A 12,615-nucleotide genomic window follows, 5' to 3' on the forward strand; every position below is an offset into this window, starting at 1 on the left:
AGAGCAACGCTGAATGGTGAATCATAGACGCCGCTGCGCGTCACGTGGATCGAGTCCATGTGGAAGACACCTGTACTTGTACTGGTACCTGTACCGTGTACACCATGTCAGGGGTTGGACGTGGCATATGGTAACCATGGCACAGGTTCGGACTGTTTTGGGGGTTGCACTGGCAGTGGTCAACATCTGTCCTGCACCTGACCCCTGACACATGCGTTAAATCGATAGTCCCGCTGCCGCAGGGTGGTTTTCCTTCGACCATGGCATGGGCACGGGCACGGGCACGGGCACAGCTAACAAATTATCGAATGGGGTTTCAGTTTAGTTGGCCATGGCACTCCAGTCAGTTGAAAACCCACGTAGATGAGCCGCCTGCCCACTCCACCGATTACTGATTAAATAATTATTTGCAAGCGATTATGGATCTATGTCTTCAGGGCTCGCAGGTACGCACCCCTCTCCCCACTCTCCACTCAACACTCCCCACTCGACAACTGCCCATCCTGGGAATATTATCCTATGTGTACTCCTCTTTGCTTTGGTGTCGGCCGTAGATAAACCTCGCCACACGACAGAAATCGAAACCGAAGTACAACAGCCGCTCGTTGACGACTCTCCACAATCCGAGTCCTCCGCACTTTCGGCCCCGTTCGGCAAACTTTCTGCAGCAACGCAGTCGCTCCTCGCCCTTCCTGGGACGACCACAGTCCGCGGATCCGAAGTTCGGCCAACGGCTGAGCAACTACTTCAACGACAAGGACCTCAAGTCACACAACAAGGTTAGTTGGAGCCCCCTTAGCCCCCTTAGCCACGATTGTATTCCCGATTGTTCATCTTCAGCGGCAAGTGTCTTCCAACGACTTGCTCAAGTCCCTGCTGGGCGAGCCCATCAGGCGTAGCTGGTTGTGCCGCAGCGCGTGCAACTCCTCGGAGTCGGACTTATCCTCGCACAAGCGCACCCCCGACAGCAGCGAGGGGGAGCAGCAGCAGCAGCAGCAGCAGCATTTTGAGCGCTTCCTGGTGAATATGCCCGCCGGGGGGGATAAGAACAACAAGTCCTTTGCCTCCAACTGGAGCCAGGGTCTGGGCCTCAGCAATGCGGCCCTGCTGCAGAAGACGGCCAAGCCGGATCTGCCGGGGCGTGTGTCCTTCAGCAAGCCCAACATGCAGCACGATGCCGACTCCAGCGACTGCGACAATGACAAGCAGGAAGCGCGGCCCAGCATCTCCGCCCCCGGCCCCCTCACGCTGCCCAGTTTCCTGCCCCACGGCAGCAAGGCGGAGCCGCCGCCGGATGCGTCTGGCCAGAAGAAATCCGTGCACTTTGGCTCCACCGCAGCGGGCGAGGTGGGGGGTGTTCTGGCCGAGACGTACGAGTACCCCAAGTGCCCCTCGGAGAACTGCACCTGCAGCACGCGCTCCTCCTCCACCACCAGCACGAATGAGGCCTCCTCCTCGGCTGAGGTCAGGTGTGCCTGCGACGCGCCCAGCTGTCGCTATTTGGAGTCCACTCCGCTGCTGGACATGGCGCTTCCTCCTGCTCCTTCTGCGCCCTCTGCTCTTCAGGTGGTTCCCCCCAAGGCTTCCACGCCAGAGCTGAACGTCATAAGGGAGTACAAGCAGGCAGTGGGGGTGCAGGTGCAGGTGCAGCTCGTGAGGAATCATCTCGCCATGGAGCCAACATTGAACAACATTGCCAAGCCGCTGCCCAGCTATCTGGACAAGTATGCACCACTTCCACTTCCACTTCCAGTTGCAGTTGCAGTCCCGCCAGCTGCCAAGGAAAAGCAGAACAATCTGTCCGAGACCAAGAACCTGGCCACTGCCATTCCGAGTGGTCCGAGTCCCAAGGATAACGGCCCCCCCTACAGAGCCAGTGCCAGCGGTCGCAATTTTGGGGCCGAGAACAACTTTCTGCCAGCAGTGATCCACGAAGATCGACGACAGTTTGGCAATGGCAATGGCAATGGCAATGGCAATGGCAACAGCAGCGCAGACTCCGTCATCAGCAACTACCTAAAGGTGGCATCCACTCCGCCATTTGTGGGTAAGAAGAAGGAGAACGTCAAGCCAGCCAGTGCCGAGGCCAGCAGCAACAGCAACAGCAACAAATCGAAGCTGCCAAAGACAAACTGTCCAGCTGGGAAGACGCTCAAGAAGGCGGTCAGTGTGGGCAGCCTGCGGGAGGAGCGGAAGCTCAGTGAGTACAATCTGGACAAGGTGGATAGCTGGATGAGCATGCAGGAGCAGAAGCAGACACTGGCCCAGTTTGAGGCGTTGCACAAGCAGGGCCTTGCCCTGGATGGACTGGAGGAGGCCAATGACATCGACAGTGGGTCGCAGCTGTCGCTGAAGTCAAACGAGGAGGACTCCAGGGACTCCACCTACGATGAGATCGTGTCGGTGATCAAGGAGATCGAAGAGGACAAGAAGAGAGGTAAGTTATTAGTCCGAGTGGAGTACAGATAGTACTTATCTGTGTCCACAGATAACTATGCCGAACGTCTGCCCGGCGACCTAAAGCTCAACCTGAAGTTGGATTCCCATTCCCGCTGCGAAACCGCCGAGACAGAGGTGACTCTGAGTGAGGCAGCTGTCCAGGAGAGCGGCGACAAGTACAAGTAAATATCAAAGGGACTACGGGCTGAGGGGGTGCGGGGCTGCGGGGCTGCGGGGTACGGTACTCATTTCAAGGTGAATGTAAACATTTGCAGGGACATCCTGGCCTATCTGAACAATGTGGAGAGCAGCTGTGACAAGACGCTGATGGAAACGCGTCGCTCCATGCCGGACAGCAATCGCTCGGAGGTTGAGTTTGTGGTGGAGCCCGACATAACGGACGAAGTGCCCAAGTAGGTGATCCAAAAGGTGATCGATGCATGCCCTTCTAGCTTTACTTTATCCTGTCCCCAGGCTATCGGAACTGCTGATGCTGCCCAATCATCAGCTGGCCCGCCGCGTCATCGGCCTGAGCCTGCGCGCCAATGAGCTGGCCAATGCCATTCACATGTCCAAGGAGCATGTGCTGCAGTTGCGCGAGGATAAGCAAAAGTCGCTGCGTGCCGAGAAGAGCAGCAATGCCGGCAAGCTGCGCGACCAGAAGAAACACTACGAGGAGGTGGTGACCCGCCATCAGGGCTTCATTGAGCAGCTGCTGAAGGACAAGGGATCGCTGTGCGAGAAGGTGGCTGCCCTGACGCGCCGTCTGGAGAGCCAGAACCAGGCCTGGGAGCATCGACTGGAGACGGAGCTGGCGCGGGCCAAGGAGACGACACTGGCCGGCGAGAAGATCCGACGCGAGCGCTGGGTCCGCGAGAACACCAAGAAGATCAAGGTGGGTTACCAAAGGTATGGTGCGGCATTTGTATTTCCAATATTTATTTCCATTTCGGCGCTGTCAGGAGCTGACGGTGAAGGGCCTGGAGGCGGAGATCAACAAAATGAACTGCGACCATCAGCGGGAGGTGACGGAGCTGAAGCGCAGCCATCAGATGCAGTTGCTGGACGCCCTCGAGGAGGCGCGCCTGAAGCACGAGCAGATCGAGACGGGCATACGGGAGAGCTGTGCACAGGATCGCGAGTCCATAATCGAGAAGGAGCGCACGGCCATTCGGGAACGCTTCGAGCGCCAGCTGCAGGAGGAGCAGAGTGCCCAGGCGGAGCAGCGGCAAAAGCTGAGCGAGGAATTCGCCGCCGAACGGGAGCGCCTGCAGACGGAGTTGCGGCAGAAGGAGGGCGACTACCAGGCCAAGCGCCAGGAGGCGCAACGCGAGCAGGACAGCGAACTGGAGCAGGCCAAGTTCGAGATGCAGGAGCGGATGGCCAAGCAGGAGGAGAAGTACCAAAACCGCATCAACACCATCGAGCAGCAGTACCTGTCCGACTTCGAGCTGTGGAAGGCGGAGTACGAGAACAAGTGCAAGATGGACCAGGCCGAGAAGGAGAATGCCATCAGGCAGCACTATCGGGCGGAGCGCGATCGCCAGTTGGACGAGCTGGTGGTGCGTATGGAGGCCGATGCCCTGCAGAACGGCGAGGAGCACGAACAGAAGATCGCGTGAGTAATTTCAATGTAATTGATTGAGTAATTACATTCAGCTATCGGCTACACTGCAGTCGCCTCAAGGACAAGTACGAGAAGGATCTGACCCTGGCCGAGAGTGTGGAGAAGTCGCTGAGGGAGAAGTATGCCGAGACGCGGGGCAAGCTGGCCGAGGCCGATGCCCAGATGCGCAACTCCCAAGCGGAGGTCCAGCAACTGCAGCTGGAGCTCAGGCACAGCAAGAAGATGTGCGGCGACATCATCAGCGAGCGCGACAAACTGCGCGACAATCTCAATGCGGACATTCAGAGCGAGCTGAGCGTCCTCAGCGAGCGCCACAAGCAGGAAATGGAGCAGCTGCAGAAACGGTAAGCCCTCCACACCCTTCCGCATTTCCGTATTGTATTTAATGTGCATTGCTCGACTTGCAGGGTCCACCAAACCATTCACCGGCAGGAGGAAACCATAGAGATACTGAAGGGCGACAACGATGGGCTGCGACAGCAGTGCCTCAAGCTGAATGCTGTCATTCGGCAGCAACGCAAGGACTATTGCGTCAAGTAGTTGTGGCAGTGCCAGTAGCTAGGATAGTAGATAGCTTCATAAACATGAATACTTCCAGCGAGTAAAAAAGGAACAATTAGAAATGTAACCGCTTCATGCATTTTGTTTATTGATATCCCGCGAATTACGAATTGCTGTCTACATGTGTACTAGAAACTAGATCTGGTTTATCTACCGCAGCCAGTGCCGTGCCGTCGTGGTTCAGGCATCGGCAACGAATTGTAGCCACTCGAATATCTGCTGAACTCTCGCTTCTGCTTGCAGAACACAGATTCCGCGCAGACAAACATCTTCGTTTCCCCACAGTCGTCAGAGCGGACAGTGAAGGTTTTCTCTCTCCCAGCCTTGACAAGGCCACAGTGATGGTCTGCGTTCAAATTATGTGCGGCTGGCAAGGAGGGCTTCTTGAACTTATTTGTCACGTATGACCATTTCGGCTGGAAATGTTTGTTCAAGCCAAACCAGTACTCCGAGTGACTTACACTGAGGGAGTTCAGAATTTCAAAGTGTTTGGGTGTATCAAAGTCTGCCAGGCACATGCTCATTCCCATGCATATGTTTAATGCACCGGTCCAGTTTCGCTACGTGAACGAGATCTGTAGAATATGTTTGGAACATGTATGATCGCCATAGCTACCGCTACTACACTGAAATAGTGGCAAGCTCCTCTCGCCTCCACTCGACCAGTGTCGATGATCGAAATACAAAAAACTATGGATATGAGGGTTACGAATCGGAGGCCTCGATCTCGAGCCATATTGCCTTCAATACAAAGTTTTGCACTGCACAGCCAAAGCCACGACCAGCAGCCACTAAACCGACTTATTCCGATTTGGGCATGGAGAATTGTGTTCTCCACAGAGGCATGCCAAATGGATTGGATATATTTATTTCAGAAATGGTCCCTTCAACATTTTCTGAATTTATTGATAGTTGAACAATTTAGCCCATTTACCATTAATTAAATAAACTTTGAAGTGCATCATCATAATTTTCGTCAGTTTTTATTGTTATCTTTTATATGAAAGATGATTCTTGCAAAAATGTTCAAACGAAGTGAAGCCGTTAATGTTTGGAATTCAAAAATGATTGCTTGTCCGATAAGTTCTGCCTATCGCACAAAAATACCGATAATTTCGCAAATATATGTTACAAATATATTATCAACAAGACAATATATATCGATATATTGATAGCGAAGATAGCGGAGCCTTTAAAAATGATGCAAAATAGAAATTTGTCAACTATTAGCAACTGCTTTCCGCTAGTTTGCAGGGTAAGTAAGTAGATTGAGAATAGTTCGTGGGAATCTAACAGCTGTTATTACCACATAGGTCATACAAACACAATGCGGAATTCTGCAGCAGGGACCTGTGGCCAGGTACGAGCTGGTCCAACTCTTGAGACAATTGAACGCCAAAGAAAGGGTGAGATATTTAGCACAATATCGTTGCATGTAAATAAAAAAGTTACCTTCTAGCTATTGGCGTCCAAGTTCTATTGCCAGCTACCAGCGAATGTTGGCAGCTTTCGGGTTCTACTCCAACTACAGCAATTGCGGATCCTAACCGCCACGGAGTACATATTAAGGTATGGCCCAATATCAATGTAATGATCAATATGAGACAATGACACTTTCCCTGATACCAAGGAAGCAAGGAACACTCAGAGCAGCTCCAGGTGGATTTAATAATATTTCTGGAAACTGAGTACGAGCTCCTGGCAAATCTCTTTTTATCTGTGGCGTATGGTTGGTTGAGCTAAAATAAAAAATTGTTTCCGCATCTTATGCGCCTCTATTTTGTTGGCAGATGCAGAGTCTGGAATGAAGCTGGCGGCTATACTGACAAACGCCTTGGGCAATCTCTTTGCTGGACTCGTGGCCGATCCGAAGATAAGCGACCTAAGCTATGCCGAGCCGCTGTCCAGAGCGCTGCCAGGTAAGAGGATCTCACCCGAAAAAGCTTCCAAATAATGCGCAGATGCTTGCAGCCGACGCCATGGGCATGTGCATGAATATTCATTTGGGCACCCTGCTGGAACTGCACCATTCTGCAAACACCAATGAGGCATTTGCCAGCTTTAGCGCCTGGATCAATGAGGGTGTGGACGAACTAACCTTTGTCAAGCATCTCTGTGAAAAGGTTTCAACTGTCCGATGAGGCATAGGTGCTGAGACTAACTGAAACATCTTTCAGCTCTTTGCCCGCCACCACCAGGAAGCCCTTCAAGTGCTGTTCAAACAGTCAAACGCGGAAAACTTTACGAATTGGAAGTTCTACCTCATCTTGGTGCAGTCTATAGCCAGCACCTGCACTGCGGAAACAACTGCATTTATTAAAAGTATTCACTGCACCAATTTGTATGCCCAATACCCATGGATAATTATGCATGTCCAACTTTTATCATAGAATACCTCAAGAGCCGAGTACTGCACATGGCCACAAGTGGTTGCCTGGCTTCTCTTTTGCATTTGCTGCTGACGGCGCGTGCCACGTCAGCCTGCACAATGGACATACACAGCAATCTCGATAACTACGCCAAGTGGTACAAGCAGAACATTGGTGAAATGTCCTACCTCCTGCGACCAGATCATTTCCAGGTTGCCCTGGGTCTGCTGGAAGAGTCGTTGCACTTTGAAAGCGAGCTGCAGTACCTGGAGGTAAGCTTTTATGTACCCTGCCATAAATGTGCCGAGTTCTAATTGTGTGTTTTCATTAAAGATCCATGCAGCGATTGCTCTTTCACCTGGAGGCCGCATTGTTCAGGCGTACAAAACCAAATGTCGATCATATTTGTCTCAGTTAAAAAAAGGAGAAAAGGCGCATGGCGTCTGAGGGCCACAGGGCCTAATTCTCACAATCTAAGCGTTGATGTCTTTTTGGAGTTCAAAGTTCAGCCAGAGTAATTTATTAAAATACTAGCAGCTGTACAAAAAGTTCATGGTTTTTAAATACCAAGTATATGAGATATTTCGGCGCTCATGATGCAGGGCATTGTATGGGGATAGTCGGTGGAAACAGTGCTGTTCGTCTTATGGCCATTGCAGTGTTTGGAAGGGGTGCACACAAATCGTTTGCGCAGTCCACAATTGTCTGTGCCAATGATTATGGCGTCAGTTCCTAGAGGTTTTAGGAACGCGCACGCTTTATTGAATGACATCTCCGATTGTGGCGGCACGTATTCCTTGGGTCTGTCATTGGATATGTATTTAAAGTCGAGTTTCTCATACACATTTAGACCGAACCAAAACTCTGCGCGTTCCTGCAGTTTATTTTCGAGTTCATCGAAGATAACTCTGGTGTGCAAGTCAGCCAAGCACATATGCATTTGTTGGCAGGCAAACAGGGCTTCAAACCAGTCCCGCTATTTGTGGCAGATATCAGCTTGTTTTTCGATAAGTAACACAGAAATACGTTTACTCTTACCTGTTCTGTGCTGAAATAATGGCAGCCGGAAGAGTTAACTTCACCGATCTGCCAATTCCAGATGCCCACAAATACGCACAGACCAAATATCAGCCGTTTCCCTTGTATATCCATGGCGTGTTGCTTACGGCTAACGGCTAACAGAATTGTGCAAAAACTCCTTGGTATGAAAGGTAGGCGAATAATGAAATTAAAGCGCGCATAATCGAGTTAGAATATATAATATATAAATATATATTCTGGTATATGCCACACGTGTATGCCCATTTGGGAGTGGCATGCCTTCCTCTGATTGGAGTGGATCGATTGGGATCTATTTGAGTCAAAATATCATAGGTAAATGGGCAGAATGGGAGAGTTGGGTTGTAGAGACCACCAAAAGGAGGAAATTAACAGCTCAACAATTGTGTCTTTCTTGGCTGATTTTCTTTGAACAACATTTAGATATTGTTTTTACTGAAAAGCTTTTAGTCAGTGCTCGTACTTACATCCGTCGACAAATGCATACACGACAATGACATGACATCGACATGCGGCATTAATGTAGAAAGCACGTAGAATTGCCCCTTTGGCCTTTAACGTGCACACATTGGAGATATTCATTTGGGTAGTGTAATAAGATTGAAAAATATTAATATAACTGATTCGTATTGACTGATCGATGGTATTTTTTCGGCTTATTTTTAATAGGTTCGCAGATGGACGAATATAAATACTTTTTTGTCTCTATTTACGAGTACCGGCTAGGGATCAGTTGAGCATTTTGATTCCCAATATGCCTTTCTTTTTAGAGCATTTAATAATGTTTATATTTTAGAAAAAACCAAAGACCAATAATTCCACACTTAAATTGTCCAAATAACTTAATTCTAAAGTTGTCTTAACTCTATGATAACGAGGCAGCGGGAAAACAAAGTTTGCTTTTGTTTTTGGGATACAAAATTTAAATATCAAATCGATGCGACCTTTGGCACACTGCACATTCGTGCCATTGCTTTGGGGAAATCACTCGTTGGCCATTTGCTGTCATTCATTATGCAAAACCAATGGCCCAATCCTCTCGAGAATCCGCTATTAAACAGTTGACGAAGCCGTCAACGCAATCTGCTGGAAATTTGAATGCAAGCACCCAACCCCCACCCCCACCCACATATTGTGCGTTTGTCGGCATGAATGGATTCTGGATCCGTAATCCATGCAAAATTCAAATGCAAAAAAGTTTTAACTTATTAAACTCACAGCTCTGCTGCTGCTGCCCGTGGGCACCCACTCCGCCCACAATCCATCCAGACCATATGGAAAATGTTGAAAAGTAAATAAAAATTCGGCCATCGACTGGAGGAGAAAAAAGAGCGCATGTGAAACGTGTTTAAACTGCCCTGCAGGACATGGCAGTCCGTCGTTGTCCCTGACGGTTGCAACAGAGTTGCATGCTTTTTGATGGGGGTAGGCAAGAGTCGGAGAAGCAACTGGATGCCAAGGCCAAGGGATAGATGCTGCTATCGCTGCGGCTAACAGCTCATTGCACCGCTAACAGGGACAAGGTCAGGCCTCAACTCTTGACCGGAATTGAAATTGGGTTACGTTGCTGCCGAGCAGGAGCGCCTGAAGCGGTTCAGCAAATCGTGTGCAGACTGCATCATGTTTTAACAATGTTTTGGCATTTTATCCAACGTTCTTTAACCGCCTTCTGGCATCAAGGTCACATTCTGCTCGACCACGGACTCTGACACTGGCATCCATCCCAGGAAAAAGCTCCACTCCCTCGTTGCACTTGTCTCTTGGCACTACCCCCTCCCCTAGACGGGCATTTAGACAGTCAGACAGAATTTCAATTTCTTTGACACATTTTGTTGAAAATGCTCAACAAGTGCGTTGGGTCCTGCGACGATGCGGAAAGTGAGCGAAGATAAGCCTGCCCCTGCCCCTGCCCCTGCCCTGGCTCCCCTGCCAGCTATCAGACAAGCTTTGACTTTTATATCCCTCTGCCCTCCACCCCCCACGGACGCAGCCAGCACCCCATCTGTAGTCCGTCGTCTGTTTACTTTTGTGGGGCGGGGAAAACTTTAGCAAATTGCCAGTTTTGGCAACAAACTCCCACCCGTACTGGGCTTACATTTAGGAGATTATTTTGTCGAGGTCCTTTCACATTTCGAATTTCTCTGAGAGGGTCACCAAACTGACCGTCAATCCCATGGGTCCGTCGCTGGAGCCTACAGACAGCTACAACGCCAATGCGACCATCACCTGGACGTCGCCCTGCAAGTCCAACGGGAGGATCGAGGCGTTCGTCCTTGACTTCACTGGCGAGCGGGCCGCACACGAGAGAGTCGAGTTCCAGCGCATCGTGGAGCCTAACAGGACGGACCGCAAGGGACGCATGTCCGGGACGGAGACGGAAATGAAGCCGGAGTACGACTACACAGTGAATGTGGCCGTGAAGAACGTGGATGTGGACACCCTCAGCGACAGCGTAGTGTCCCAGTGGCAGTCTCCAGCTGGTCGTAAGCATAACTCGAGGCATTCTAATCTCCCTTCCACTCTGGTCGCTTCAACGGCTCACCTCTTATCTCTCCAGTTCCGGCTCGCCTGAGCAATGAAGTTGTGGGCCAAATGCGGGTCAGCCCGAACGAGACAAGTCACCCAACGCGATCGGCCATCGTGCGCCTGCCTGCGGATATCCAGAGCTCCGAGTCGGGCAACATCACCTACATCGCCTTGCTGCTCTCGCAGAAGAGCTGTGCCGAAACGCCGGAGCTGGGCTCCGCCCTGGTGAACGCCGCCTCGGCGTGGCCAGACGTTCAGTCCTATGAGACGGCAGGCGGAGACGGCATGACGGGCTGCGTCTATCAGTACCAGACGACGGAAGAACGCTGGAACCCGGACACAGTCGCCAGGGAAAGGGGCTCTGGCAACGAAATCGTCTTCACCATCGGCGAGGACAAGTGCCCGAATGGCAAGCGCTACTGCAATGGGCCGCTCATGGCGGACACGCCTCGCTGTGCTGTGGGTGCGCAAGCGTCTAGCGTGGTAGGTGCCAGCCGCCCAGAACCCGGAACAAAGTGATTCTGATTCGTTTTTGTATGTCCTCCGTTCGGCACAGGCATCGCGACTCTGGCCAGGGCATTGAGGACCCATTTGGCAATGTGATAGCCAAGAACTTTGCCATTTTCTACGCAGAGGTGGCCAAGCCGGAGAAGCTGGCCCGCGAGTTCAAGGAGATAACCGTCGTGGCCCTGGAGCTGAGCTACTCGGCCTCCGAGCTGGGCTGCCACAAGAATCGCTATGCGGACATATATCCTTGTGAGTGGGTAGCGCGCACTCCCTTGGGGGCCTAAAATCGAATTTGATTTCCCTTCCACAGACGACAAGAACCGCGTTATCCTGGACACAGATGCGGAGGGATCGGACTATATCAATGCCTCATTCATAGACGTAAGTGCCACCACATTTGCTGTCCCCTCATCCTCACCCCCACTGCCTCCATTTGGTAGGGACACACCCGCAAGAAGGAGTACATTGCCACCCAGGGACCAAAGCCGGAGAGCCTCATGGACTTCTGGCGCATGATTCTCCAACACAATGTGCGAGTCATTGTCCAGGTGACCCAACTGCGCGAGGGCAATACGGTGAGCTCTATCTAGCACGCTGCTCTGGTCGAACTTAAGCTAAAAGCGAATCCCACGCCAGATAAAGTGCCACGAGTACTTCCCGTACAACATGCGCGGACTGACGGTGACCGTCAAGTCCAAGGAGAACTTTGAGCTCTACGATCGGACCGAGCTATCGGTGGTGCACGACAAGTACGGTCTGAAGGAGAAGGTCGTGCACTTCTACTTTAAGAAGTGGCCCGATCACGGCTGCCCCGAGGATCCCATGCACCTCATCGCCTTCGTAAAGAAGGTCAAGTCAGAGCGGCGGCCCAGCTACTCACCCATCGTCGTCCATTGCAGCGCGGGCGTGGGCAGGACCGGGACCTTCATTGGACTCGACTTGATTATGCAGCGCTTGAAGAGCGAGTCGAAAATCAATATATTTGAAACGGTCAAGAAGCTGCGCTTCCAGGTAGACGAATCCGATCCAGGCCGCTCGATGCGAGGCGTTTTTTTCTCATTGGCTTTCTGTTTCAGCGCATGAAAATGGTGCAGACGCAGCAGCAGTACACATTCCTCTATGCCTGCACCTACGAGCTGGTGAAGCACAAGATTCCGCGGGCCGCACTCAAGCTAGAGGGGCGCCCGAAGCCTGCCACGGCGGCCAAAAAGGTGAGCTTCCCCGAGGTGGCTGCTGGCTATGTAGTTGCCTCGGCTCCGGGCGCAGATCCAGAGAGCGGTGTACCCACCTTGCAGCTACCCGCTCGATTCTCTGGCCTGCAGAGGAACAGCGATGACAGCGCCACGAACAGCAGCAGCATTATGTGACCTCAAAGTGATCGTCGTTTGTGTATTTATTGTAATTGTATTAAACAAGTATAACTTAGCAGCAATAGTAGCCAAAGAAATGTGTCTAAAGCAAAAACCACTGCATTTAAAATGATAATAAATGGAAAATATACAGATTTTGTAAATTCGAATTTATATC

At 51.3% G+C, this 12,615-nt stretch overlaps 5 protein-coding genes across 6 annotated transcripts; 3 read left to right on the plus strand and 2 right to left on the minus strand.

Moving 5' to 3' along the window:
• The first annotated feature begins 309 nt into the window (after window positions 1-309).
• On the plus strand, window positions 310-5,206 carry LOC111079744 (centrosomal protein of 131 kDa). The gene is made up of 9 exons (XM_022375020.2): window positions 310-446; window positions 555-779; window positions 841-2,437; window positions 2,489-2,621; window positions 2,715-2,852; window positions 2,914-3,334; window positions 3,402-4,057; window positions 4,117-4,410; window positions 4,474-5,206. The coding sequence occupies exons 1-9, from the start codon at window positions 420-422 to the stop codon at window positions 4,604-4,606; spliced, it is 3,624 nt and encodes a 1,207-aa protein (XP_022230712.2). The 5' UTR covers window positions 310-419; the 3' UTR covers window positions 4,607-5,206.
• On the minus strand, window positions 4,683-5,393 carry LOC111079746. Its single transcript, XM_022375024.2, has 2 exons — window positions 5,244-5,393; window positions 4,683-5,187 (listed from the first exon to the last, which is right to left on the minus strand). The coding sequence occupies exons 1-2, from the start codon at window positions 5,361-5,363 to the stop codon at window positions 4,774-4,776; spliced, it is 534 nt and encodes a 177-aa protein (XP_022230716.1). The 5' UTR covers window positions 5,364-5,393; the 3' UTR covers window positions 4,683-4,773.
• A 378-nt stretch (window positions 5,394-5,771) lies between these two features.
• Window positions 5,772-7,565, plus strand: LOC111081051. Of its 2 annotated transcripts, XM_041591806.1 has the most exons (9): window positions 5,772-5,882; window positions 5,941-6,033; window positions 6,087-6,196; window positions 6,262-6,356; window positions 6,418-6,546; window positions 6,599-6,750; window positions 6,805-6,949; window positions 7,018-7,268; window positions 7,330-7,565. In XM_041591806.1, the coding sequence occupies exons 1-9, from the start codon at window positions 5,826-5,828 to the stop codon at window positions 7,441-7,443; spliced, it is 1,146 nt and encodes a 381-aa protein (XP_041447740.1). In that variant the 5' UTR covers window positions 5,772-5,825; the 3' UTR covers window positions 7,444-7,565. The 2 variants fall into 2 exon arrangements, with proteins under 2 accessions (XP_041447740.1, XP_041447741.1); XM_041591807.1 differs by lacking the exons at window positions 5,772-5,882; window positions 5,941-6,033 and having other exon boundaries at window positions 6,121-6,196; window positions 6,258-6,356; window positions 7,330-7,557.
• On the minus strand, window positions 7,494-8,182 carry LOC111079747. Its single transcript, XM_041591808.1, has 2 exons — window positions 8,035-8,182; window positions 7,494-7,972 (listed from the first exon to the last, which is right to left on the minus strand). The coding sequence occupies exons 1-2, from the start codon at window positions 8,146-8,148 to the stop codon at window positions 7,556-7,558; spliced, it is 531 nt and encodes a 176-aa protein (XP_041447742.1). The 5' UTR covers window positions 8,149-8,182; the 3' UTR covers window positions 7,494-7,555.
• A 2,036-nt stretch (window positions 8,183-10,218) lies between these two features.
• LOC121403855 (tyrosine-protein phosphatase non-receptor type 22-like) lies at window positions 10,219-12,520 on the plus strand. The gene is given in 8 exon segments (XM_041591785.1): window positions 10,219-10,538; window positions 10,613-11,027; window positions 11,029-11,064; window positions 11,138-11,337; window positions 11,399-11,469; window positions 11,529-11,663; window positions 11,725-12,099; window positions 12,165-12,520. Coding segments are annotated over 8 exon segments (1,833 nt in total). The 5' UTR covers window positions 10,219-10,228; the 3' UTR covers window positions 12,456-12,520.
• Window positions 12,521-12,615: the final 95 nt, after the last annotated feature.

This window comes from Drosophila obscura, unplaced genomic scaffold (genome assembly GCF_018151105.1).
Source record: "Drosophila obscura isolate BZ-5 IFL unplaced genomic scaffold, ASM1815110v1 contig_151, whole genome shotgun sequence".
NCBI lineage: Eukaryota > Metazoa > Arthropoda > Insecta > Diptera > Drosophilidae > Drosophila > Drosophila obscura.

What these genes read in the sequence shown, in the direction of transcription:
- LOC111079744 (XM_022375020.2), top strand. Translation starts at nt 420, where the DNA reads ATGGATCTATGTCTTCAGGGCTCGCAG. An exon ending in ACCTCAAGTCACACAACAAG is followed by an intron (nt 780 to 840) that starts GTTAGTTGGAGC and finishes GTTCATCTTCAG; the next exon opens with CGGCAAGTGTCTTCCAACGA. An exon ending in ATAACGGACGAAGTGCCCAA is followed by an intron (nt 2,853 to 2,913) that starts GTAGGTGATCCA and finishes TCCTGTCCCCAG; the next exon opens with GCTATCGGAACTGCTGATGC.
- LOC111079746 (XM_022375024.2), bottom strand. Translation starts at nt 5,363, where the DNA reads ATGGCTCGAGATCGAGGCCTCCGATTCGTAACCCTCATATCCATAGTT. An exon ending in ACTATTTCAGTGTAGTAGCG is followed by an intron (nt 5,188 to 5,243) that starts GTAGCTATGGCG and finishes TCGTTCACGTAG; the next exon opens with CGAAACTGGACCGGTGCATT.
- LOC111081051 (XM_041591806.1), top strand. Translation starts at nt 5,826, where the DNA reads ATGATGCAAAATAGAAATTTGTCAACTATTAGCAACTGCTTTCCGCTA. An exon ending in AATTGAACGCCAAAGAAAGG is followed by an intron (nt 6,034 to 6,086) that starts GTGAGATATTTA and finishes GTTACCTTCTAG; the next exon opens with CTATTGGCGTCCAAGTTCTA. An exon ending in CTTTTTATCTGTGGCGTATG is followed by an intron (nt 6,357 to 6,417) that starts GTTGGTTGAGCT and finishes TTTTGTTGGCAG; the next exon opens with ATGCAGAGTCTGGAATGAAG.
- LOC111079747 (XM_041591808.1), bottom strand. Translation starts at nt 8,148, where the DNA reads ATGGATATACAAGGGAAACGGCTGATATTTGGTCTGTGCGTATTTGTG. An exon ending in ATTATTTCAGCACAGAACAG is followed by an intron (nt 7,973 to 8,034) that starts GTAAGAGTAAAC and finishes TGCCACAAATAG; the next exon opens with CGGGACTGGTTTGAAGCCCT.